The 27,510-nt window shown below is 38.8% G+C and overlaps 1 protein-coding gene across 1 annotated transcript in view; it reads right to left on the minus strand.

The window, feature by feature from the left end:
• The window catches only part of SLC12A7 (solute carrier family 12 member 7), a 71,091-nt gene extending 43,888 nt beyond the window's left edge, over positions 1 to 27,203 (minus strand). Inside the window, exons 1-6 of the mRNA XM_082316688.1 lie at positions 27,011 to 27,203; positions 10,297 to 10,391; positions 8,288 to 8,410; positions 5,791 to 5,937; positions 4,985 to 5,039; positions 2,732 to 2,862 (exon numbers count right to left, since the gene is read on the minus strand). Of these exons, the coding sequence (XP_082172814.1) occupies positions 2,732 to 2,862; positions 4,985 to 5,039; positions 5,791 to 5,937; positions 8,288 to 8,410; positions 10,297 to 10,391; positions 27,011 to 27,128 (669 nt within the window). The 5' untranslated portion in view covers positions 27,129 to 27,203. The remainder of the gene's footprint in view (positions 1 to 2,731; positions 2,863 to 4,984; positions 5,040 to 5,790; positions 5,938 to 8,287; positions 8,411 to 10,296; positions 10,392 to 27,010) is intronic.
• Positions 27,204 to 27,510: the final 307 nt, after the last annotated feature.

Here is a 27,510-nt window from a genome sequence, read left to right on the forward strand (position 1 = left end):
CGGGGGATGTAACTAGTCACTAGCGGGGTCCCACAGGGATCCATCTTAGGGCCAGTGCTCTTCAATATCTTCATAAATGTCTTGGATGAAGGACTTGAAGGATTACTATCTAAGTTTGCTGATGACACAAAATTGGGAGGAGCCATTGACACTCTGGAGGGCAGACAGGCCCTGCAGAGAGATCTGGACAAATGAGAGAGCTGGGCAATCACCAACCATATAAAAGTTTAACAAGGGCAAGTGCTGCATTTTGCACCTGGAACAGGGCAACCCTGGATGTACACACAGACTGGGGAGCAAGAGGCTGGAGAGCAGCCCCACCGAGAGGGATCTGGGGGTTCTGGTCGACGGCAAGTTAAACATGAGCCAACAGTGTGCCCTGGCAGCCAGGAGGGCTAACCACGTTCTGGGGTGCATCCAGCACTGTATTGCAGCTGGTCGAGGGAGGTGATTGTCCCACTCCACTCTGCACTGGTGCAGCCTCATCTTGAGTGCTGTGTGCAGTTTTGGGCGCCACAGTACAAAAAGGACACGAAGCTACTAGAGAGTGTCCAGAGGAGAGCCACAAAGATGGTGAAGGGTTTAGAGGGGAAGCCATATGAGGAGCAGCTGAAGTCACTTGGTCTGTTCAGCCTGGAGAAGAGGAGACTGAGGGGAGACCTCATCATGGTCTACAGCTTCCTCACAGGGGGAAGAGGAGGGGCAGGTGCTGATCTCTTCTCCCTGGCAACCAGTGATAGAACCCAAGGGAATGGCAGGAAGACATGCCAGGGGCATTGTAGGTTGGACATTAGGAAAAGATTCTTCACCCAGAGGGTGGTGGAGCACTGGAACAGGCTCCCCCAGGAGGCAGTCATGGCGCCAAGCCTGACAACATTCAAGAAGCAATTGGACAACGCCCTCAGACATACGGTATGATTTTTGGGGTTGTCCTATGCAGGGACAGGAGATGGATTTCATGATCCTTGTGGGTCCCTTCCAACTCAGGACATTCTATGATTCTATGAATATAAAATTTCAAAGCCAGTAGTCTGAAAAGGAGCAAGTGGGATAGATCCTTAATTCCTGCCTCACAGGAGATATGCCCTTTATGTTCTCCATAACCTTTTATCGGGAAGCAGCTTTCCCCAGTGCACATGACAGTGCCAAGCATTGTAGAAGCTGAAAAGTTTCTGTGAGTTATCCTGGGAATGCTTGTCTGCTGCCAAGCCCACAGACTTTCATTTGGAAGGAGAGGAATCCTCCTAGACCTTAAGAAAACATGGCTTAAAAGGACTTATGCCATACTTACCTAGAGTAAGCAGCAATTTCAACAGAAATGTAGAGCCACCTAGGTGTGTTGACTGCTTACTATAAAGTAGTTGCCAGATTTAAAATCTTATACTCACGATCTCAAAACTAGAACAGTAAAATGGAAAATTAATTCCAGTAGATAGAAAGTGAGTGGCAGCTACCCTGAAGAGCTCACTAAAAGATTCAGGGCTCAAAGGCATACAGCCTGGGAAAAATGAAACAAGATATATATTGAGAAGTTACAGCAAGAAGACACAAAAAAAAAAAAAAAAAAAAAAAAAAAAAAAAAAGGGTAATAACAAGGATGTGGATTTCATGGTAAAACTTGAGAGTCACAAGGAAAGGAATCAAAATCTTCTCATGTTAGATGAAAGGAAAAAAAAAAAAAAAAATATGAGTGAGACGTCATTCAGAGTTGAAGAAAAGGGAGACTCCAAAGCAAAAAAACCTGACTCTCAAGATGGAATCTTTAGTTTTTAAATTCCAAGTCTAAGGTGACCTAAAAGAAGTGTTATGTGCATCTGTGCATTTTTGTTTGGAAAAGGAGAGGAGGACAGACAACACAAAAGCACCATAATTTAGGGTCCAAATCTTTTGTAAGTTTGCTCTGGTGCACCATAAACATATGCAGACAAACATTTAAAAAATAACTTCCTTCCTTCACATTTACAAAAAATCTATTTGTTTAAAAAAAACTAAAATAACTGACTTAGCATCATAAATCCATATGACATTTCAGAGGCCCTGAAAATAGGCACTGTCAACTACGATTTAATCTGCAATCTAATGTGACATTTCACTAAGGACTGCATCATTTCTTGTGGCATTTTTTGTCATTTTTTATACCAAAGTTGTCGTTCTAAGATTAAATTCAGTGATTTTTGTACCAACTTAACATGTCTCCAAAGCCTACCTGTTGATCTGATGTTCTTTTCTGCAAAATCTACTGAAATATTTCCTATTTATTTTTCATCTCCAGTTTATATCTCCAATTTGGTCCTATACCTAAAATTCCAAAACTAAAGCTATGTCTTACTGAAATTAATATAGTTTTCCTTGCAACTCTGTAGGCATACAGTAGCACAGGAATAATTTATGGGACATTTGGTATTCAGAACATGTTATGAAAAGGTGACAACACATATATTGTATCTGGTAAAAATTCATAAAGGTCAGTTACCAAATTCTGTTTGGTTCCTACTTTAAGTAGAACAAACTTATATCAAACAGCCTTTAATTTATTTTTGTGGTGTTGTTCAGAATTTTTTGAACTTTTTCAAACAGTCACGAGTAAGAATAAATATTAACATACTGGAAATACAGCATCAAAACATGAAAAAAATCACAGCACTAGAATGCATTTTAGGCCAAGTGCATTCCTCAGCGATCTCCCAAAACAGCCCAAATACATTTAATCTTAAGAGAAACTAGTACTTACCAATAAAATTTCAATGGTACCAAGAATGTACATTGCTCCTGCAAAGGTTGTACCCAAGTAGAAACAAAGTCCCACTGCTCCACCAAACTCTGGCCCTAAAGATCTTGAAATCATGTAGTAAGAGCCTCCAGCTGTGAATTTAACAAAAAAAAAAAAAAAAAAAAAAAAAAAAAGACTCCAGCCCTTGAGATTAAGGACAGCAGTGGAGAACAAAAATTTGCATCGTTCAGTCAACATAATCAAGATAACTACTGCATGCATCTCCATTGACATGTTCATACCAAAACTGTATTCACTGTCTATACCAACTAGACAGTTAGAAAGTACATTTCAAAGTGAATATCCCCATGTGCATTTTCTGGGAAACAGAAAATAAACACCAAAGAAAAAGAGGAAAAATCCACAAGGTAAACAACCTAAAAGTAAATTAAGAAAAGGATATACAGATATAAAGAGATGTGAATCAATCTTCAGTCTCTAACCTCAAGCTGTTCACAATCAAACAATAAACTTCCAGAATGATTTCTTTGTGACACAGGGACAAAACAGAATTTGTCTCACTAACATGCATTCTTTCTTTCCTGTACATGAAACCATTATCACTTTCACTGCAAGTATTTTTTTCAGTACCATTTAAAAGTGTTAGGTAGTGATGGCTTTTTCTTGTCTACTCATATACTACTCACTTTGCCCTGAATTTTTCAATTCCTCCCACTCATATTTCCCATATACATGCATCATCTTTCTTTAAGTCATAAGCTACCCCTCCCATTTCCACTGTACCATTTCCCTTTCAATAAGGCTCTAAGTTTCAAGCTCTTTATCTAGACTGCCCCTCCAATCCCCTCAAGGCATGCTCCTCTCTGGTTCCCTCTCCACCTTAAATTCATGATGTTTGTCCCACTCATGACAACTGAGGAAGAAAGAGGAGACAGAGAAAGGAAGTGCTTTACTTTAAATAAACATACACCCACCTTGTATAAAAATCAGTCTGCAAATAAGTAGTACATGTCTAATCAAAAGGCAGAGTCTGAAGCTGCTTTTCAATATGAACAAATGAGAAACTAACAAAAAAAATTTATGATGCATCACCAATCCTTTTACTAAATATAATGCTGTTGCATTTAACAGCAAGAGACAAGATCCTGCTGCTCAGATGGTCTCTTTCAATCCTAAGTTCCTATCTGTGCTTTCTGCCTCCTCCATATATTCCAGCAGAAGCAACATTTCTCTAACAAACTGGCACCAACAAAAAAAAAAGTGAAAATGAAGACTTGTCTAGTGTAAGAACTGCCAACTTCAAAGATTTCTGTGACACTTGGATGTTAAGCAAAACCTTTACAATGAGCTTTAAAAAATATGAGTGGGGAAAAGAGCAGAATAGTGTCCAGAATAACTAAAATAAATAATTAGAATAACTACATTTCATTATAAAATATAAATATCTGAAACAAAATTTTCTATTGTATTTATATTTCATTTATGGTACTGTATCCATGAAATGCAATTATTCTACATCCTGCACAGGTTGTAGCATTTACTTTTGCCCATCAACTTATGCATCAGTTCTGGAACCCCTTACTAAGCTGGAGAAGCTCTGTAAGCGAGGAATTATTTTAACTTCATTAGCTAAACTGTTCAGAGTCCATAACAATGTCTGAACACTGATGATATCAATTAATGTGTTGATAAAATGAAAAGGATAAGAGCTTCAAAGGCTAACTGATTTTGCATCTAAAAAAATTGGCTTCATAATCGAAGAGGAACAAATTCATCTATTTATCCTGAAAATTTAAGGAGATGAGCTTATATAGAAAAAGATTTCTACCAGCAGACTGCCTGTTATTCTTGCAGAAAACAACATAGCTACTAAACTCCAGTGTTTAGAAATGGAGCCTAGGCAAATTCGGGGGGGGGGGGGGGGGGGGTGCGGAGCAGCCTTATTTGTAAATTTGTAAAGATATCTGCTTTGCATGAAGCCAAGTCTCCATTAGTTCAAATTATAAACATCTTATCTTTCATTCAAGCAGAATCAAATGATGATGACAAAAACGTGCTACAGTTCATAATTCCCAGAAGGTCCAGCTAGAAGATTGCATCTCACCTTAAAAAGTCATTTATAAATCAGTTAAAAGAAAGTATGCACTTGACAAAAGCATTACTTCTGGTATCTCAGACTACAGTAATTTCTTATCCCAGCTTTAAACTTCCATCATTTGACCATTCACCATCTAATATAAAATTCTTCATTACCTGGTACTACACCATTTGTTGCTATTGCACTCATTGAAATTGCAGTTAGCATAGTCTGTGGAAAGACAAAATAGAGGAAATTTAAAATACTGAAAGTTTTTTGAAAGATGGGGCAAGACAAAGTGATCAAATGAAACTAGGATTTTTTTTATTTTTTTATTTTTTTTTTAAATAAGATGTTACAGCAACCAAAAATCATATCTTTGGTTAGGGATATCCATATAAATTAAGTATTAAATTTTTCAGTAGAAGATTCAGTTAATTTAGATAGTTCAGACAGTCTTTAAAAAGAACTGGAAGAACACAGACCACTGAATATACTTGAAATAAGATGTTCATTATTCCAATTAAATAGTAGTGACAAACTGATCAAGTGTCATTGTTACGACAGTATCATCTACTAGTGGTCTCACATTCCAAAACATTAATTTATGGACATAATTCTGTGGCTTGATTTGTAGTTTATATTTCAGTTTGTTCTGAAGTTGTGAAAAGCAGAACAGTTCAGATTTCAATGTAAATCATGAAATATTTGCTAAAAGCTGATTTAATAAAAACCATATAATACTTCAAACAAAAGCTTATGGTGATCAACTCAGAAGAAACTCCATACAGGCTAGAATGACACATGACACTCAGTGCATATATATATATTATATATATATATATATATTTCCCCATGTCTCTCAATTGCACTGATACTTAACCATTATGGAGAAATCTTTCTCTATTACTCATATATTAGAAGGCAGTAGTACTCTTGTAACAGAAGATTTGGCCAACAGTAAAGAAAAAGGTTAACTTACACAAGCACAACACATGAACACAATGATGAAAGACTCGAGAACTCCAGCTGTTCCCACAATCCATGTTAAACGTAGGAAAAGGATGACTCCCAAGATGTTTTGCAAGCACGGCAGATATACACCAATAAAAGTGCCCATACGTGGAACCTGGGAACAGAGTCAGAAGTTTAATTCCTTTGCACTAAACAATTTAAGTCCATAAGCACTTTCTTCCGCAAACATCACAAATCCTCCATGAACAAATGCCAAGTGAAATCGAATGGTAGCTTCAGAGTGTCCAGATTTACAAATATTCATAAGCTATTTATGCAGAAAGATTCCTGAAAAGACAGAAGACTATTTGTGACAGCAAACCTTCTTGTTCCGTAGGAATTATAATGAAACCTTGATAGGGGTAGGATGCCCCTTTATCTGTTGAAACTTTACAAACTTTCTTCTGAAATACCAGTTACAGACTGCCATTGAAGAGCAGTTACTGCCATAATTAAAATACCAAATATATTCTGCAAAAAGTTGATCACCAATTGCCCTGCAGCTGGCCCACAAAATTATATTCAACAATAAGTGTTTTCAATTAGGAAAAAAAAAAAAAAAAAAAAGACAGACAAGGTATTATGACAAGGCCAGAAGAAATGCAGAGCTGACTACAATTTGATTTTGCAAAAGTTGTAAAATCTGCCACTACACAGTATATTTGTTTGTACTTTTTATTTGCTGCTGATCATCATGGGTAAAGACACACACAAAAGCATTCAGCCTTCATCATTAAAGTTCCAGCCTTCTACACTTAAGAAATCAGGCCTTGAAATACTCAACTTAGAAGCAATTGTTATACACAGTAGGTTTCCAGATACAGAAGCTCTTCTTAAGTTACAACTCAGGTTGTGAAAAAAGGCAATCAATCTAAATAAATAAGCAAACATTGGTGCTTTATAAGTTAACAAAAATATTAAGAAAACACTAAGTTTCCAAGTACCATGGAAATCCAATACCAATTCCAAGGAACCATGGAATGCCATTTAGACTATAATCTTTATTTTTAGCATCTTGGGCAATATCCCTGTGAAACATCAATGTTACTGTCTCAATTACGTCATTAAAAATCCTACTCTGCCAGGCTACTACTTAACCATCAATTAATTTCAGACATGGAACAGAAGGGGAAAAAAAAAAAAAAAAAGAGACACACGCATAGAAATCGTGTTTTCAGGCCACCAGATGGTGCTCAAACGAAGTTAAGTGCAAGCGAGGACATTGTGTTCATTTGGCTAGTCAGTTCCAGGGGGACTAATGCTGTTGCATTAACAAAAACCTCTGCACAGTAGCTGGTCAGAGGACAGGGATCACACTAAGGAAAGTGTGAGTTGATCAGTGTTGGTTCTCATATCTCAAGTTGTATCTTCAAATGATAACAAATACAGAACAAGCATAATGACACAAACAAAAAGAAACCCCCCCACACAAACAAATGCAGGATAAGCAAAAAGCTAAGACAGCTGGACTTCATCCCTCACCCTTGCCCATTGTCCCGGTACCAACTTCCTATACTAGTCAAGCCCTAATGCAAACAAAACTAATGCAGTTCTATTGCAAATATTCAGGTACTATACCATAAACCTCTCTTCCCATCAAACAAGCTCTAGTTCTAACCTTACTTTCAAGCGCCTTTTCATACCCGTCTCTTCTGCTACGTGTTCATTTCCTTCTATTCATTCTTATGTGCTTCTCCTCCTTTCTCCATGGCTCAGCACACAAACTCAGTAGCAGCACCCCTTCTCCTACACAAAGACAAGTGACACCCAGTACTCTCCTTTTCCCAGTATCTACCCTAAGTTTCTTAGTCACCATGCTCAACCAGTTCCAGCTCATCATCCCTTTTTGCCTGGGAGATCTTGTACTCTGTCAGGTCCCATGGTTTTGATCCAAGCTTTCTCCTTCTGAAACAGCTCCCTGCTCGGAGAGGGAACAATCCAACATCTCATTGCAGACTCCAACTGTTGCATACGTTCCATTTCTACAGAGGCCTAAATAGGCACTTTGGGTATCCAGTAGACAACCCTTGAAGAACTCACTTGCTGTCTTCTAGCAAGTGTATTTAGGGATGTGCCAAACAGAGCCTTTGCCTTTCTTCACCACCCCACCCCTCCCCCTGATAAATATGATATTTTTGAGATATGCAATAAAATGTTTCCTTGGAATGTGTCCATTAAGTTTTAAAAACACTAGCTCTAGCATTTTTAAATTTAAAAGTATTAAAATTTTAATAAGTCCTAGCTTTGCATGCTTTTTATCTAGGGCTTTTACAGCAAGATCTTGCTAAAACATGCTAACAAGAAAACTGAATTAACACAAGTCCTACTGCAAACACTTCAGTTTTAAACACAGTATTACAAATCTTGTTCCTGTTTTTAAGCATCCACATATTTTCTGTTTAAGTTGAAAAATGCTCCTCTTCATGGCTAGCTTTGTCTCAATAACTTATTAGAAGTTTAAATACCTTGACTTCCTTTCGCTTGCTGTCTTCATCTGCTTCATGTTCCACCACACCTTGAGTCAGATTAGTATAGTTTGCTAATTTATTAAGAAGAGATGACACCATGGGATTACTATCCATTTCTTCCTGTTGGGATTTTAAGAATACTGCATTATTAAATAGCTTTTTTAAAAGGCATGATTTTATGATACTACTTCAAACACCTACTCATCAGGTCAGCCCTGATTCACCCAAATTCAAGAGTTATCATGACAAAATACCAGTCAGCTTTCAACCAACAAGAGTTCTAAATCTTTCTAGAAGTTTAACACTACATGGCTATCTTGCAATATTTCTTTCACTTTTTTTTACACTATCTTACAATACGTAGCTTGTACAGCTGGAATATAAGAGAAATCTAGAGAAGGACAGTTAAGTATACAAATCTATTCCTATCACAATACAGTTCTTAGTGGATTGTACTGCAGGGTCAAGTCATTAGGGTGTTTTTCCAGCAGCTTGCTTGTGTCTAGAGAGTGGCTTCAAATGATTCTCTCAAGCACCAAGATACTTAAGGATCACTCTCAAGCTTACTGTTGCAGGCTTACATATTTCATGAAAACATGAGAAGAATGAGATCATAGGAAACATATTATGAGACATATATACTACCAAAAAAGATTCACCACTACAATAGCAACGGTGGTGAAGTCACTAGAAGGCTTTCAAGGTGACACGATAACAGTATGGTCTATAATCTGAGATATGTAAAAGACAATCATCATTATACCAGCAGCTGAGGATTTAATGTGAGCCACCATTCAAAATAACTAACGCAAGCATGTATTCAAAGGAGATTAGGGACAAATTATGGCCAATTTGTCAGTGTGCCACACTGAGAAATACAACAGCTAATTTGAACAACAGGAAGTTTTGGACATTGCTTTATGGAATAGAGCTTGCAGGAGAGAAATTCATTGACAAATCTCCACTACCATGGTTTCTGTCAATAAACAGTAAGAAATTCCATACATAACAAAGACAGACAATTAATGACCTTACTTCAATCCTTAGCACAATCATCTAAGACTTAGTGAAAAATAGTAAAAATACATTATTTGGGTCATGCAGAAAGAAAGAACTGAAAGATCATGTCCCTTTCAAGTATCTTTGCACAGAGAAGAAGAGAGGAGCACAAGAGGATGACAAGAAAATAGTGGGTAGAATGCAACGGCAAGATGGCCGTAAACAATGGTAAACAATTGGTAAACAATGTTGGAAGGACCTTGTTTATTGTTAACAGGAAGCATTAAAGCAAGACTAGTTGATGCTGGTAGAGCAGAACAACTTAGGTTAAACTTTACTAAAAATACTATTTCATTGCAAAAGTGGCACTTAAATATACCATATCAATACACTACTTTTTTTCTGTAAGTTATTGCAATAATTCAGTGAATTAAACAGCTATTAAAATTGCATTATAAAGTAGATGTCTATATTAGAAAGTAGAAATAGCTATGGTATGCTCTACACTGTAATTGGACAATATAACTAAGTCATGGCCTATCACAGTTTGTTTTATAGTTCTGCTGCTTTAAGAGAAGTCTGTGTTTCTCCTGTTCAACATATTTGCTAATCATTTTAAAACTGGATACTGCTTTGTTAGAACCACTAGATTTAAATTTCAGCAGCTTTCTCTAACAACAGTTTCTAGATTCTAGTCCAAAAATTTTAAATGCAAGAAGCCTTATTTCCTATCTTCACATCAATGTATACCAAAATTTACTGTTCTTGCCTACACTGATAAACTAAAATATAGAAGAAAAAAAAAAATCTTAGCTTTTTTCTTTATTACATCGTTCAAACCCACTGAAATGGAATGTTAGCAGGAACCAAACTACTGAAAAGTTATCAAAATTGATTTTTCCTCCACTAAATTTCAAGAGAGAAAGAAAACAGGGGTTTTCTTGTTTTCATCTTACTACCAGAGCCTCAGTGGAAGGTTAAATACATTTTTGGGCTATTTAACTTACCTCAAAGAGCGCCATATTCTTTCCTTCATACACATTTCCTCTGTCCATCTCTGCACTGTTAATAAATGGACTACTTTCCCTGGCAATCCCATCCCCTGGTGGAAAAGTGTAACAATTAGAAACAAAAGGAAAAAAAAAAAAGACAAGGTATACTATAAAAGGAATAGTCAGAAGACACTGGTTTAAGAACTGGTTCTAGATAACACTGGAGGTGGGTGCCAAACACTGTCTTTGTCCCCAGACACGTGGACTCAACGTCCACATTTAAGGAAATTAAGTTTACTTTAACAGTCTAATCTTTGTATAGTGTTCTGCCTCTTAACTATTACTTATTATTCTCTAATACATATACTGATGTCTCCCTTCTCCCCTACCCCATCTTTCTAGTTTACTTAAAAAGACTTGATAATAGAACTTCACATAAACCTTATGGGCAACAACAAACCCCCCCAACCTATCATTACATTAATGATTAATTAATTACTTTAATGATTACTTGATTTAACATTAATTACTTTAATGATTACCTATCATTACTTTACTGACTCTCTCAAAAAAACTCCAGTAGTTGAGGCGGGAATTTATGAACAAACAATGTAAAAGGAATTATTTTGTAAAGGTTATGGGGACTCTTCCATGACATGCTATATTTATTCTATTCCTTATTGAAATATCAACCTCATTAAGCTATAGCTCCCCTAACCTGCTCTGGCACACCTCTCAAAAAAAAAAAAAAACAAACCAAGCATCACTTTCACTGCCTTCCAGCCCACACAATACAAAAGCTGTTACATGCCAATACTGACACAGCACTGGCATTTCCAAATAGTCTCAAGTCCTTGCCTATGCCACTTTGCCTGTCTGTGCTTTTGCCCTTATATTCACAAGTCACAGCAATAGCACCTACACAGTCTCTTCACTACAGAATTAAGCTGGAGAACAAGTTGTACTCTTTTCCCTGTGTCCTCCACGCTCCCCCCTCCAGGACACTTCTCCCCACATGAAGTCCCAAAACAAAGCTCTTGCAAACATGGACACCAGTCTCAGCACAAAGTATTATCTTGGTTGCAATAAAGAAAGAAATAGATCTTGGTCCCTCAAGCAGATGAGTGACAGATTTCCTACCACTCTCCATAGCATTACTTACTTACTGGTATCATGACATAGAAGCCACATACCATCATAAGAGACTCAGTTAGGACTCTAGAATTAATTCCACAATGCAGAGACGAACTGTTGATGAATTCTTCCACAAATATTGTTCTTATCCAATATATCTCCTTCTATCCATATCCTCCAGCTTTCATTTTTCTGTTTCTTTACAGTTTATAATTGGTGCCCTGTTGCTTCAAGTCCTACAGCCTGGCTAGGTCCCCCTCCTCCAACAATTGCACTTTCTTCCCAAGATTTTTGGGACATTGTTTTTCTTTTAGCTCCGTTCCTTGAAACGACCAAGTTCTTGTTGCTGAAGTTTTTACAAAGCGTTCATTACAAGGCACATTCCCAAGTTAAAATAAAAATAAGGTTGCTTCATATTTGCCTTGTGAAGACCACACTTCTATTGACTTTCTTGCCTATTGACAGCTGGTAGCTGTACTTCTTAGCTAAATATTAGTACTCCCTTCAGGGTACTTCCAATCCCTTCAGAAAGGATTACTCTTAAAAAAGTGACCTGGGGAATTTCAAGTATTATTTTGTGTTCATACAGAGTATAATGTCACTGGAGCTACTACTTCAGTGAGTATCATTAGACTAATCAAAACATCAAAAGGGTAGCCAAATTAATAACGTGGATCAGTTCTGAGGTTAAAGGATATAGTTTTGTCTTACCAGTTCTGGAGGTAAAAATCAGCATCTCAGCACTGTACGTTAAGTATTTTAAATGGTAGGTAGGAGAATAGTGAAGTCTTCCTTTATATGCTTGTATTTCTAAACAAAGTTACTTGGCTTTGCTCCAACAGGAAAAAGCTCAGAGCACAATGTCTCTAACAAACAAGTCTTGTCAAATGCACCTAACAGACTTCAAATGGAAAAACACAGAACTTGAGTTTCCTATTCTTCAAATAATTTTTCAGTGTTTCCAACCAATATTCTACCTATTTTAAAGCTTTCTAATGCTAGTCTTCAAAATAGCCTGTCACTACCAGACTCTATAGAAGTCTCCTCTTTCTTTAATACAGTTGTTTCTTTTCCTATTTTGTGAATGTTTGGTACAGCATTTTTCTAGTATTTGATGTGATCAGCATTATCTATTTTAACTTTATTTGGAAGAGGATCAATACTGAAAAAGTGACCACAAAAATATACCAACAAGTACTCTCTCATCTGCAGTTTGTTGACTAATCCTACAATTATGAACACCTTCAAGCTCCTCTGAGTTTTCAGTATTGCTGCCAACAAAATCATATTACCTGTAAATTACAAAAACAACACCTTTGGCAGTATGCTTAGAGATACAGTGAGCCTTACAAACATGTAACTTAAATTGAGATGTATTACACCATCCAGCAGAAAGAACTAGTTTTAGGACTTCATCACACAGCCAACACCTATGGTTAGGTTAGCGCAGTAAGCTACTATCCCAAACTTTAGCTCATACCTTCTTCAAAAGAAGGGATTCATTAGAAAACCAGAACTTAAACAAAAAAGACAGGATTTACACATTTCACAAACACTGTAAATATCATCTCTGGTGCACCAAGTGGAATGGAGCAAATAGAAAAAAACTATTTCAGTTGCTTCCACTGAGGTAACATGGAATATAGAAATAGGTACTTCATTCTACTAGTAAGTCTCAAAGCATTTACAGCTTTATGTTTTAACCCTATTCTCTTGAGTTCTATGAGGAAGCTTAAAGATAATAAAATCATAGCACCATTTAGGTTGGAACAGACCCTTGAGATCAGAATCCAATCATTAACCTAACAGTACTAAGTCCACCACTAAACCATGTCCTTAAGCACCACATCTATACATCTTTTAAATGCCTCCAGGGATGGAGACTCAACCACTTTCCTGGGCAGCCTGTTCCTGTGCTTGACAAACAAATTGCCTTTCCCTCAGGCTTCTTTCCAATTGTGTCAACTCAAGCTCTTCTCAGGTGTGGAGGAGAGTTAAACATACAATAAAAATCGTAACTTCCAATGTCATTTTAGACATTCCTCTAAGCCGCACATGTCTTCTGGAATCCAATTAAAGCACTCCAAAAATCTATACTTACTGTTCCTTGATTTCCAAAAGTAATTCAAGTTATGAGGGTTTACAGGCAAAAATCTTAAATCTGGACTAGATTAGTAGTCCATCCAAGCCAGTATTTCATCTTGGACCACCACGGGTATTAAAAGGTCCATGAGAAAGGCAAAATAAAACAACAAAAAATTCTTCTATGCGTTTAATTATGGTATGTTTGCTCTGTCTTATGACACACACCAAAAAAAACCCCACCTGCTGATGTGACACTCCATTCCACCCAACATAAGGCGATCAAATCCTAAGCTCTAGAAAGAAATCTGTTTCCCCCTCTGAAAATTATATTCTTTTGAAGTTATTGTAATTACTATTTTTAATCTGCTATGGAATATTCACATACCATAGCACAACTCTGTGCTTACTGATGGACCAGCAAACAAACTAAAGCCATAACTAATGTACCTTTCCTAGAAGCCTGTCTGGTATTTTCTATGTTGAGAGGACATGCAAAAATTCCTACTCTTGATTTCTACAGATACGCAAGCACTGTGATGGGTGTAGCTATATTTACATGGAAATTAGCTGCAACAAATCACATTTTCTTTTCTACATGAGATATACAGCTGCACACAGCGAAGGCAGGAGACACGTCTCGGGTATGGGAAGTAATATTCAGAGTGTTCGTGCAGATGATCAAAATGTGCACTCCCATACACCCCAGCTCCCTAACTGCCAATGCAGTGTAACCCACACAAGTTATCACAAACCACCCCAGAGTTGTGCTAGCTTCAAGTTTAGAACTGCCAATGCAATCAGATGATTTCTTATTAACATTTCCACACACCAAACAAAACTTGTATCAGAAACATGTCTGCATATCACAATTCAAAGTGTTGGTCATAGAGACAAAAGACAGCACTTTGTTCAAATTCATATTCCTCAGAAGTTTCAGAGCAGTGATCCTCACAAACACTGACAGGTAGAATACTTTAAGGTATGTCACCAGTTAAAAATTTCTAAGCTGATCCAAACTGGCCCATTTTATACAATGTAAGACAGAACCCAACAGGATAGCTTAAACAGGCAGAAACCACCTTTTCCACCAAAGAGGTGGCCCTCTCATGCCCCTCTCACACTTACTACTCACCCATTTGTGTCCCTGTATCACACTGTCCTTCACGCAAACAAAACTATTTATTATAAATGTTAACAGTGGTGTGTGATTAATGCTGAGTTGGGAGAGAGGGTTTTTTTGCTTTTGTTTTTATTCTTGCTGCTACTTTTAATCCAGATAAGCTTGTGTGTTCACTACACAAATGCTTGTGCTGTCACTAGAGACACCATCAGTGTAGGAACGAGCAATCAGTGTAAACAAAACCACTTCCTTTGCACTGATGCCAGTATTACTAAATCATAGAACTACCGTGGTTGGTTCCCCTCCAAATCAAAAAAGGTAGAGTATGAAAAAAAAAAAATGCATAACAGATGTCTTGTCCTAGGGAAAGTGGTAGAGCAGGGCTTGGGGTAGAAGAAGGAAATGATCGTTTAAGTGATCCTAAATTTGCACTAGGATGCCTGTTGAAGAGATTAAGGACAAAAATATTGGACCATCTAATCTGATTTCCTGTCTTTCCACAAGTTGCAGAACTTAATTTCTGCATTAGGCTCTGTAACTTTGAAAAAACACACTAAGATTTGACCAGGGTGTCTCTTGATGTTTTCAGAGCTGAAATAAAAAAAAGCCTATCAATTTATCTATAAAGATTAAGGGTTTTTTAATTACTGGAAAAAATCTCCAACAAGTTGTTCCTTACTTCTATTTAAATTTGGCTCCTTTCAAATGTCTAGCTGTAACATCCTAGAACACCCTCCAAATTTAACCACTCGCACTTAGTATTTTCTATCTGTCAAGGTAACTATACTTATCAAATCATCTCAAGCTTCTTTTTGAAAAACTGGAACAGTTAAGTTCATAAAACATTTTCCTAGCCTTTAATCATTTTTGTAGCAACATTCTCTCCAGTTTTTAAGTTATGCAAAAAAAACCCATTCAAACTTTAAAAATCAAATACAGGCTTCTAACACCAGTCTCAATCATGCTATTTATAGAAGTATAATCATCACCTCTCTACTCCAAGGATCATGTTAGCCCTCTTTACCACAGTATTAAACCAAGCTCATGCCATTCTATTCCAGTCTGACCCCTAAATCCTTTCCAGATTCACTGCTTCCTCACCGTCCCACACTATGTCTGTCATTATTGTCCACATTCAAGAAATATTCCTTTTTGCCTTTGTATTCAAACACATTTTGTCCAGAAAAAAAGGCAAGCATCTGTCTCCTGTCATGCTGTAACAGTTTAACATCTATCTGAAAAAATAAAAGCAGATTCCTTTTATATGGCAAAAGAATACAGGTGGTGTTCAAAGAAGTGAGAATGATCTAAAACTTTTGAACCACATGGCCTCAAATAAGATAGCTTGGCTATGATAAGGTATAGCTGTTCTCTAAACAAGCACATGTGTAAAACTAAAAAGTTTTGCTTCCCACTAGAAATTTCTAACTTTATACGCTGCTGCCTAAAGCAGAACTCAGTTGAAGAATACTTCACAAAAAAGTCCTAACCTTTCATAGTTTCCAAAGGGCAACTCTTAATCACAGTTCATGTACCTTGAAGTAGGTTCCAGTTAGCCAGATACAGGTGAAAAATAACAGTTTTTAATAAAAACTACGGTAACGTTTTCATTAAGTTAGTATTTGGTCACATTAAGAACAAACCACTACAAACTGAGAATACGAAGATAAGATCCTGTTTGCACAAGGGTAAACGATCATTTACTGTTCATGTAAATAAATTTTTAGGTAAAAATACATAGTCACTAAAGCTGATGTACAGAAGTGTCACATCCAAGAAAGCTGCCTGTGGCAAAAACTGTAATTCTATCTTCTCTTATCATGCACATTTACTTCCTATATGTTCAAATTTTTGATTGGCAGGCAACTAAAGAGAACTCAATCTTAAAAAAAAAAATTAAATTTCTTACCACTTCTAATCCAAAAATATATAGAAGTATTTTTTAGAGCTCTAGCATAAACTTAAGTTTTCAAAAGCCACTACCTTGCTTTAATCCAAATTATGAAAAGGCATTAATAACCTTGTTTGAACACATCTTGCCTCTGGATTTTTGCGTCAGATGGGTTTAAGAATTCAGTGCAATCTACTTCAAAGTTGCAGGTTATTAGGTTTTTTTAGTAAAGAAATGTCTAAATATATTTACTATATCACCAATTTCTTGCATTATTGTTATCAATGACTAGCGCAATTTATGTAAGTTATCTTGAAAAGGAGAACAAAGTGTACTTAAGCTCCTTGTAAACCCCTTTACATAATGGGGGAATCTAATACTACATCCATCACTTACCTTATCAACATCACTAAATTTTAGTCTTCCTTTACTTAGGCTACCATTATAATCAAGCACAGCCTACTTCTAATGAAAACACACTGCAAAAGCTGTTTATAAATTCTTTATAATATAGCTGGAACTACTGAACCTACTATTTCAATAAAAGAGTCATTAGAACCACAGTATTGTCTTTTAAAGAAACTCACTTGGATTTGGCCCACTTTCTTCATAATCTTGTTCACTCATTATTAAGGAAAATCAAGTCATTCCCCTCTGCTGATTCTTCACGTATCAAGAATTAAAACAGGAAACTGACAGTTGCTTCCTCCCAGCTTTATGTAAGACCTCAAATCCTGTTTCTTACTAGTATTGGATTAATCCTGAAACAAGTCATTAAGGCTTCATGCAGTGTGAAGCCTGCACATGACACAGCCAAACTACAGTCACAGAACTCTAAAGAGAATTAAGCTGGAGGATTTCTGTCAGCAACAAACACCATACTTAGTGAAATGGGCAGGATCAAGTTACTAAAACATCCCACGTCTTCACCTAATAATAAATACATTTAAAGTTCTTTTTCCATCAAATAGGTTCACTTTAAAATGCTTCCACTAAGCAGATCAGTACACATTAGCAACAAGTAGTATTAATCTATTCCAAAGATCTATCTACTATTAAAATTGCCAATTTTATGCATCAAGTACATATTAGCAGATGTTAAGCAAGCTAACCATAAGTACAGCTGCTAAACATTGATTTTATGTAGAAAGAGCTTACATTAATTGTACTTAAGATGTAGCAGATAAACTCTTTAAAATATAATTCTAGTAACTTTGCAAGCACTCCTTTTAAAAAGAAGTATTTTGAAATTATAAAGGGGTCCTCTAAGACAGGCTGCATAATTTGTTAATTCTCTTTCAAATTAGATATATCACTGTTTTCTAGTTTATGCATTAATCTAATTCACACATTCTATACCAGCCTTAAAGAACTTCAAACAAACTGTTTCAGTTCTATTAAATTGATGTTATTGCTTAGAACAGACTAGTTCCTGCGGTCAAATCTTTGAATTGCATCCAAAATTACTTTTTTCTGTGATCCTAACACCTATGCCACAAGCATGGTCAACTGTGCAAAGTTCTGTACCTCCTCATTTTGATTTTTCAATTTTTTTTTTTTTTTTCCCCCCAGGGACAGCTTCCTGTTCCTTGCTCGCAAAATAAATTGGCTTGTGCAAGCTGTCAGCAGATGTTCCACAAAGCAAGAAAGGCCAGCAGAAGGATAGAGATAGGACTGGTCACTAATCAATGGCAACAAGTTATGAGGTTGTTTATGTCCTGGTAAGTTTCTATCAGGACAGTTCTACAGGTAACAAAGCTAAGTTCTGACATATTTTCAAGGATGTTCTAAACTTTCCTTTCTGAAACTAGAAGAAAAATACACAAGCTTCCTATTCTTCAAGATTGGAATTAATCTGCTGAAAGGTTTTATGTCCTCAAAAAGTAAGCTTGTAAGAAGATGCTTTTAATTTTTAAATTTCAAACTTGTGTGCCCCTTGTCAGAAGGCAAGAAACAGAACAAGTTTTTCATTTCTTCTTCCAGAAAGAGAGAGGATTTTTTTTTTCAAAAGATACAAGAGTTTAAAAAAAAAAAAAAAAAAAACCAACTAATTTTTGCAAAGCAGTTACCACTCAACATCTCACTTCCCAAAGGCTCCCAGAATCATTTCCTAAACAGGTTGAATGCTGCTTATTTTTGGTTGCTATGAGTTAGCTAAAGGATACAGATAATTAAGGTACTAATTAAGAATGCTAGTTGTCAAAATCAGGAAGCAGATCATAAATACTGTCCAATTGACACAGACATTATTAAGCCATGCTTTCCTATAGCTATGATTCAAGAGCAAAGTTATTCAGGGACCATCTTTAAGTTCGTACACTGCTAACTGCTCATGAATCCATTTCTGAGGATTACTGTCAGATCTTTAAAAATAAGCAGGTAACACTTTTGATGCCCTAAAACTCAAGGATAGCAATGTTGAGGGTTGAGAAGCTGCCAAAGAAACAGTTATACCTCTTGTAAAGCAGGGTCAGGGCAGCACAGCAAGAATCTAGTGTTACACAACCTAGTGCATCAAAACTTCATCCAATTTTGCAACTACTTGAAAATTTGCATATGAAATCAGAGAGACTGCATTTTTCATAGACTTCATGTGGTGGGCTGACCTTGGCTAGCTGCCAGGTGCCCACCAAGTCACTCTATCACTCCCCCTTCTCAGCAGGACAGGGGGAAAAAGTAAGATTAAAAAGCTTGTGGGTCAAGAAAAGGACAGGGAGAACAGCAATTACCATCATGGGCAAAACAGACTTGACAAAATTAATTTAATTTGTTGCCAATTAATAAGAGAGTAGGATAATGAGGAAAAAAAAGAACAAATCTAGAAACACCTTCCCCCCACCCCTCCCTTCTTCCCAGGCTCAGCTTCACTCCCAACTTCTCCACCTCCTCCCCCCAAGCGGCACAGGGGGTTGCGGTCAGTTCATTATGTGCTGCCTCTGCCGCTCCTTCCTCCTCATGTCCTTCCCCTGCTCCAGCGTGGGGTCCCACCCACGGGAGACAGTCCTTCATTACCTTCTCTAAAGGTCCTTCCTATGGGCTGCAGTTCTTCAAGAACTGCTCCAGCACAGGTCCCTTCCATGGGGTCACCAGTGCTTCACAAACACACTGCTCCACAATGGGTCTCCTCATGGGGTCACACATCCTGCCAGAAAACCTGCTCCAGTATGGACTCCTCTCCACAGGCAAGAGCCTGCTCCAGTGTGGGCTCTCCATGGGCTGCAGGTTCCTTCAGGGCACATCCACCTGCTCCAGCGTGGGGTCCTCCATGAGCTGCAGGGTGGATATCTGCTCGATGGGCTGCAAGGGGGACAACTTGCATCCCATGGTCTTCACCACAAGCTGCAGTGGAATCTCTGCTCTGGTGCCTGGAGCACCTCCTCCTTCACTAACCTTGGTGTCTACATACTTGTTTCTCTCACATATTGTCACTTCTCTGTCCCAGCTGATGTTGCACAGCTTTTTTTTTTTTTTTAACCCTTTTTTACCAACATCACCGATGGGCTTAGCTTTGGCCAGCAGTGAGTCCATCTTGGAGCTGGCCCATCTTGGAGCTGGCTCTATCTGACATGGAGGCAGCTTCTGGCATCTTCTCACAGAAGCCATCCCTGCAGCCCCCTTGCTACCAAAACCTTGCATATAAATCCAATTCACTTCACCATGTATTTTTCTTTCAGCGGGGAAGGAAAAAGTGTTCACAACCACTGCTGAGAGTGATGACACCTTCTCCACCAAATTTGTCTTTGCTGTCACCACTGTTTCAAAGGTGCAAAGAGCCAAGGAAAACATATTCCAAACCTATACTACCTTGGGGTAGGGGAAGGTAAATAGAAACCTGACAGGATAATCTACACTACCAGCAGAATTAAAATTCTGCTAGCTATGGTCTGGACAGTTCACAAAGCCATGGCATACAAATAACAGTGTGTACCAGAAATGCTCCTTGTTCAACTGGTACATCAAATCAAGTAGGAAAAGCAATACTATCTGATTATGCAAAAAATACCATATAAGCCACAGGATTGTGTGGAGAAAAAAAATTGGTAGGAGAATTCATTTAAACCAAGCAACACATTTTATTAAGGCGGGAACCCTCAAGCTTTCATATTTCTACTCGGATTCAGAAAATAAGTCCCCTGTGATAACATTCTATAGTTCATTAGTCTAAAGAACAAATACAAATAGCGCTAATTGTTTCATTGCCCATGCTTTGGTATCTATTTTTATGTAAAGCAACAACATAGTTCAAAGATGCAGGAAAAGTTAATCAGGTCAGTCCTGCCAAAAGGGGTGGTTTTCTGTGTTGGGGTGGGGGTGGAACAACACTGTTATTCTGCAATGAGCTCATTCAAGGAAATAAAGCCTCTTAAAACAACTTTTTAAAAACAATGGGTTTTCTGCCATAGCTAGTTTCCTGCCGATTTGGCTCCCTAAACCAGTTCACAAACAGTAGCACTAGAAATAATAGAAATACTTTTTTTCCCAGCAGCAAGTAATAAAATCCGCTATGCATTAACAAACTATATCCCTTACCGAAGGCAACCTCACAGTGCTTACCTGTGAGCTTTTAACACAATAACAGTCATCTTAAAATTCTAAGATAACAAAACAGTACAAGCAAAGTTTTGTTATGAAAAACAGTAAAAGAACAGACCAGAAGATCTTTACTTGCCACATTTTGACGGTTGTAAAAGTATTATCACCAAAAGAAAAATCAGCAATAAGAGATCAAAAATCTCAGTAATAATATTTTCATTACAGGATCAGAGAAGTTATAATTATAAGGGTTGATATCACTATATTTGATGTTACCTTCTCCTGGAATATTCTACTTTAAAGTTGTTTTATGACTAGCATTATTTACAGTTAGCTCTTTGGCAATAAGCACAGTAAGAGAATGTTAGCATTTCATTCACATGAAATTAACACAATGGAGTAAAAATAATAATTTTCTTTCCATTTCAAGCATTAAGATCCTCTCCTTCACAAAAAAAGGTCAAAACTGCAACAGCCTAAAAGAAATGTTTAAACAGTTACAAAATGCTAATAACCACTTACTCCACAGTGAAGTTATTTAGTTTATTATCCTTAACTACCTCCTTTATTTGCCCCCATTTCCCTTGGGACTATCAATAGCCAACAGAAACACTTATATTCACAGTGATACATATAGCTGTATTAAACCATGAAAGGATCAAGTAGAGCGCTTCGGCAGAGCTAGGCATACAGCAGAAGTTGACCTGGACAGCCAACGCACCTCAGAGCAAAGAAAATCCCTATGTGTAATTCCCATGCCTGTGAACAAATGTCAGATATGCATTTATCTGCAAAAGGAATAATATTTTACATTCCAGGATTGTATTATGCAATATGACATTGGGGTGGTGGGGGAGGATAACTAATTTGGCTTCTGTAAAGGGAGATTGTCTCACATGCCTAGAAGAGTTCTTTGAAAGAATCAACAACCACACGGATAATGGAAACCTAATTTATACAGTCTGCCAAGATCTCCAAAAGACTTTTGATTAAGTCCTTCTCTGAACAAACTTAAGGAAATAAAGCAGCCATAGAATAAAAGAGAAGATATTAGATAAGCCATAGGTAAATAACTGAGTAAGAAAATAGAAGACAAATACGGTCTACTCTCAGAGATGGAAATGGTCATTGAAGTTCTGCTGGGACACATGCTGTTCCACACATTAATAAACAGCAACAAAAATAAAAAACGTGAGGTGACCAGAGATGTGACAGTTTGAAACTATTTCAAGTTATTTAGGATAGTAAAGGCACAGGCCAACTGTGGAGGGCTGCCAATCTCCAAGACTAAATGAACGTTAAACCAACAGGCAAAATTTGATGTAGAAATTTAAGAGTAGATATATGCATACAGGAAGGAAAATAATCCTAAACCAGTTGGGCTCCAACTGATCGTTACCTCTCATGAATAAGATACTTTGGTTATGATTGTTTCATAAAAGCACTAGTTCAATAATTGCTTTTCAAACCACAGCCTGAACATCAGGAATGAAAAGGGAAAAAAGTCCATGTTAGACAAACAACGGGGAGGGGGGGGAAGCAGATGGAAATCACTGTTTGTTCACAACTTGATTAGCATATGCAATTCTAGAACTTCCCCCATTTCAAAATGAACAGAAGTAGAAAAAGTTCAGAGAAAGAAAGAAAGTAGATCAATAAGTATGGAATAGCTTCCACGTAAAGAATGGCTAAATAAGAGTCTTCAGTTTGGAAAAAAAGGTGATAGGGTTAAGATTGGACAAAGTTTATAAAAACCTTGAGTGATCTGGAGAAGCACCTGACAAGTACTAGCATGATTTGATGCCTTTAATCTGATGGCTGAATCAGAAAACAAACAAACAAGAGGTAATTTGCCTTTGAGCAGCAGATCTTACTGCCACAGTTTCTGAGGTGCCAAAAACATATGTTAATTCCTGACTGTATAAGAGAATGGAAGAGAAATTCACTGAGTGTATTTAGAATACAAACAAATTTAGAACTTAAAAATCTAAACTCACCAAAAAATGAGAAACAAATCCAATTTCATAGAAGGCTCATCTTTTTCTGGCCCACAAGTTGTTGGAGCCTGGAAGAGCATGTGGAAAACGGTACCATATTTGCCAACCCATGCTCCCATGCATATCCCTAGACCTGAGCCTTTAGCCAGTATGGGAAATGCTGTGCACACTACTGGCTAAGCACATGAACAGGGCAGAGAGGGATAACTAACCTGTGGAGTTAAAAAAAAGTGAAGGCATCAGTTTGCATTTTTTCAGAGTACAGAAAACTGGACAAACTGCAATGGGATAAAGGGGACATGTAATACTGTCTTTTTCTGTACAGTAAGTTCTGAACTACAGACTGGTTCTGTGTTTGAGCAGAAGCTGACTGAAAATATACTAGACATCTCAGTGAGATTAGCCTGTCTTCCCTCCATTGCATATATATACACCTGCCTCAACCATCTTCTGGTTTTCCAGGAATTAGCATTTTACAGAAATTCACTACATTCGTGCTTCTTTAGTTATGTGACGACTTCTTAGTAGATGACCAGATTTGTCATTGATATTCCTTGTATTTGAGGGTCTTCAATTTGAAAAAAGATTTTGTAGGAGTTAGTTCTCGTATTGATTTCTAAATAAGACACTGCTGTGGCTAGGCAAATAATACTATGGGATGCTAAAAATACTAGTTATGTTTTGAAACACCTGACATGAAGAGCTGCTAATGAAATAGAGATTTGGTCAATTTTACAAAGTTTTGATGGTCTGTCGAATAGACAGTCACTACTGATATGTGTGAAGAAAACAAAAAACCCAACACAAATCAAAGCCAGAATTTATCATAAAACTTCCATTACTGACTACAACAGACTCCTTTTTCCTTCTCTTCTTCAACCAGTTACTATTTCCTGACTAAGTTTCTCTTGTAGTGTATTATAAACACATTAAAAGACACAGGCACAAAGTAGCAGAAAGCATGTGTGCATTATTTGAGTCAGCAGGCTCTGACCCTCAACTATGTTGTTCCATCCAAGCATTAATTTCCACTCTGCCTCCCTACTCTTCCCAGGTACTACTTTGGCCAGTGCTATAATCCAGCCAAATAGCCACTCACCCAAGTCTTCCCCTCCTTCACACATGTGAGGGTGTCACCTAACCAGAAAATACAAGGCTATAGAATTTCAGATCATTATGAAGGAGTAAAGAGCACAGAGTAAGAACATCCCAGCTCCATTATCACACAGATGAGTACAGATAAGAATGTGTGAAAAGGAATAAATGCACAGAATAATTGATAAGTGCCTTGCTAATAAGATACCAGAACTACATTATAGCATTGTGGGTTTGGTGGAGGTTTTTTGTTGGTTTTTTTGTTTGTTTGTTTTTGGTTTTTGTTTTGTTTTTTTAAAAAAAAAGTACTAGTGCAGTCAAGGAAATTCCAGAACAACCACTTGGTTTTTAAGCCAGACAATTCAATCAAAACTGATAAAATTCTAGACTCCTAAACAATTGGAACAATATTATAGCTGATCTATACAGGCCAAGGGTGAGTCAAAGGAGAAGTTTCCATTCTCCCTCTTTTTTTACTTCCATCTCCACTCTCAGCTTTACCTCCCTCCCACCTTGACACAACTCTAGCCATTCTCAGACTTTTTGCAGCACTCAGTCACATCAACTCCAAAACAGGGGAAGCACATTTTTCCCTCTGCAGGGACAAAGCATGTTTTTCCCCTCTGTTTAGTTTTCTGCCAGTTTAGCATGTTGAACCAGCCCAGTGAAGTGCCTGATGAGCACCAAGGTCCAGTGTAGGAAAAAGGAAGGGAACCCAGCAATGTGAAGGAGGGCAGGGAAGGAAATGTTTTACTCCTTAGCCTTTTTCTCAAGGTTGGAGCAGGGGGAAAGGCAAGCGCTCCTTCTCTGAGCAGCAGGTTTTTAGATAGGCTTAAGTACAACAGCTTTTAGCTGTAGTAATATTTTAGAATTCTTCAAAGTTTTCAGAAGAATGAGTCAAGGAGAATTATTTGATTACACAGCATTAACTTAACAATTTTATACATTACAGGTTTACATACCACAAACATCCATATAATACCAGAGGCAACATTAAATATGTCGTTCACCTCCCAAACCTCTGTCTCCAAGTATAGCATTTAATCTCTTAATTAAGTCAGAGCTCTCTGACTATACTTGTTTACAAGTCAATGCTTTCTCTTTTCAGTGTTTTCCAGTCTACTCCCTATTTTACAGGCACATTAACAGGAAAGTCATACATAAATTCATCCTCTCAAGTGATATAGATCCGGAACAGTAGACAATTTAAACATATTTTGCAAATATAACTGCTAGTCCACACAAATTCTACTTAATCACATGAGGAATTAGTCTTTTTTTTTTTTTTTTTTTAGATCACAATCCTGAAGGTTAGAAATAAGCCACTACAAGAGTGCCAGTTCCACTCTTCCCCTCACCTCCCAAGATTTCCAAATGTTCCAAGCCTTCCAGATGCTTCGTATATACACATGGTCTAACAACTCCTGTCTAACTATGCCTGTACGTACGTTCAGTATTTTGAGATGCCATCTGATGAAACACCACACTCCATACCTTTCTGACTAGCTCTTCTACCATAAGGAAAACTGCCCAAACAGATTAATGCTGTACTGGTGTCATCCATCCAGTACAGGAAACAAACCGTTGCCACAGTTCATACTATTTTGTTTTTCCTATTCCATTTAGTTTGGAAAAAAAGTGGTAGTTATTAGAACACTTGGAACACATTACCAAAGGAAATGCAACTACATGTAGTATATATCTTTTACGGGCAGGTAGGGGTTTGAGGAGAGAAAGGTCGGAGGGAAAACAACCCAACTTTGTCAGCTCAGTGTTTTACTGGATCACCTTCCTCCTTAGCAGGGAATCTTTATGCAAAAAGAAATTAAAATAATGTAAATATATTAGGTTTGTCAAGTATCTGTTTTCATCTCTTTACATTCACATCCCATATCACATGGTATTAGCCTTATTTATCTGTGACTTATACCACAAAAAGCAGAAGCCACCATTATGAGGAATTGCTAGCAGTGATTTAAGCACCATACTTGGTATTGCCGCTGCAACACTCTTCAGAAAGAGGAAGTGTTAAGGGCTTCTGAGCCAAAGGAAGAAAGAGCTATTGCTTTCCTAGCAGTGCCTTATCATCCGAGCGAGAAAAGCACTCATTTCCCCACCACCGCTTGTTGAGAACCACTCATCCCGCTGCAGAAGAGGCTGCCCTAACCAGACCCCCACTCGCGATGCCCGAGCTCCACCTCAGGCTTGATTCTGCTCCCTCAGGAAGCTTCAGGGGCGAGGCCTAGCAAGGCTCCTAACACCACGCCATCAGGTAGCAAACACCTACTCAACCCAAGGCACGGTCGCTGGTGCAAAAGCACACGGCTGGACAAACACCTGGAGCAAGCCAGGTTAAGACTGTACTCTTCTCGAGAGTCTGAATCTTCCCTCCTACCTCTCTCTCTAATGAGCTCCAGCAGGACTTGGCTTTTAAATAGAGCTTCTACGACTGCCTGCCGAACTGCCAGCTGCACTAGTTACTCCCGCTCCCCTCTACAAGCGGGAGACAGACCGATCGCCCCACACCGCCCGGGCGGGCGCCGCGCCCGCCCCCGGGCTGCTCCGCTCCTCCGGCCGGAGCCGCCCGGGTGCGCTTCCTCCTTTCGGCCAGCGGCGACGGCTTATGGAAACAAAGAGAAACAAGCCCTCAGCCACCCCAGGCGCCGGACTTTCGCCCTCCCCCAAGGCGCGCTTCTCCACCTGGGCAGGTAGCCCCGGCACCGCCCGCTGCGGAGAGGCGATGCGGCCTCTCCACAGGCTACAGGAGCCCCCCGGCGGCGAGCCGGGCCGCCCCACGCGGCGGCCCCGCACACAAAGCGCCGGCGCTGCCCTAAGGCGCTGCCCCCGGCACCTCCCCGCTCCCCCCTGTCTCACCGGATCCCCGGTCCCTCTCGTCGTCGTCTTCCTCCTCCTGCCGCTGCCCATCCCGCTCTGCCGGCCCCCGCTCCTCGCCCTGCGCCTCTACCGGCACCACCGTGAAGCTAGTCGGCATGGCGCAGACCGCCCCGGGACCCGCTGACGCCTCCTCCGCGGGCAGCGGGCAGGGTAAGCCTGGCGCTGCCGCCTCCCTCACGTGAGAGCCATTTCCTCACGCAGCAGGGGGCGGGGGCGCTGTCTCGGTGCCGGCCCCCGCCCCCTCACCGCCTGACTGACGGCGCCGCGGCCGCCGTTCCGAAATGAGAGGCCGGGGCCCGGGGCCGAGGAGGAGGAGGAGGAAGAAGAAGAAGAAGGGGGTGCTGTGACTAGGTCTGATTTACATACGCGCAACTTCCAGCTCGGGACGGAGGCAGGTCGGTGGGAGGTTTTGCTCGTCGGCGGGAGGGGAAGAGGAGCGCCGGGGCGTTGCCGGGAAGAGGTGTCTGCCCTGAGTCGAG

Source organism: Platalea leucorodia (genome assembly GCF_965183815.1).
Source record: "Platalea leucorodia genome assembly, chromosome: 1".
NCBI lineage: Eukaryota > Metazoa > Chordata > Aves > Pelecaniformes > Threskiornithidae > Platalea > Platalea leucorodia.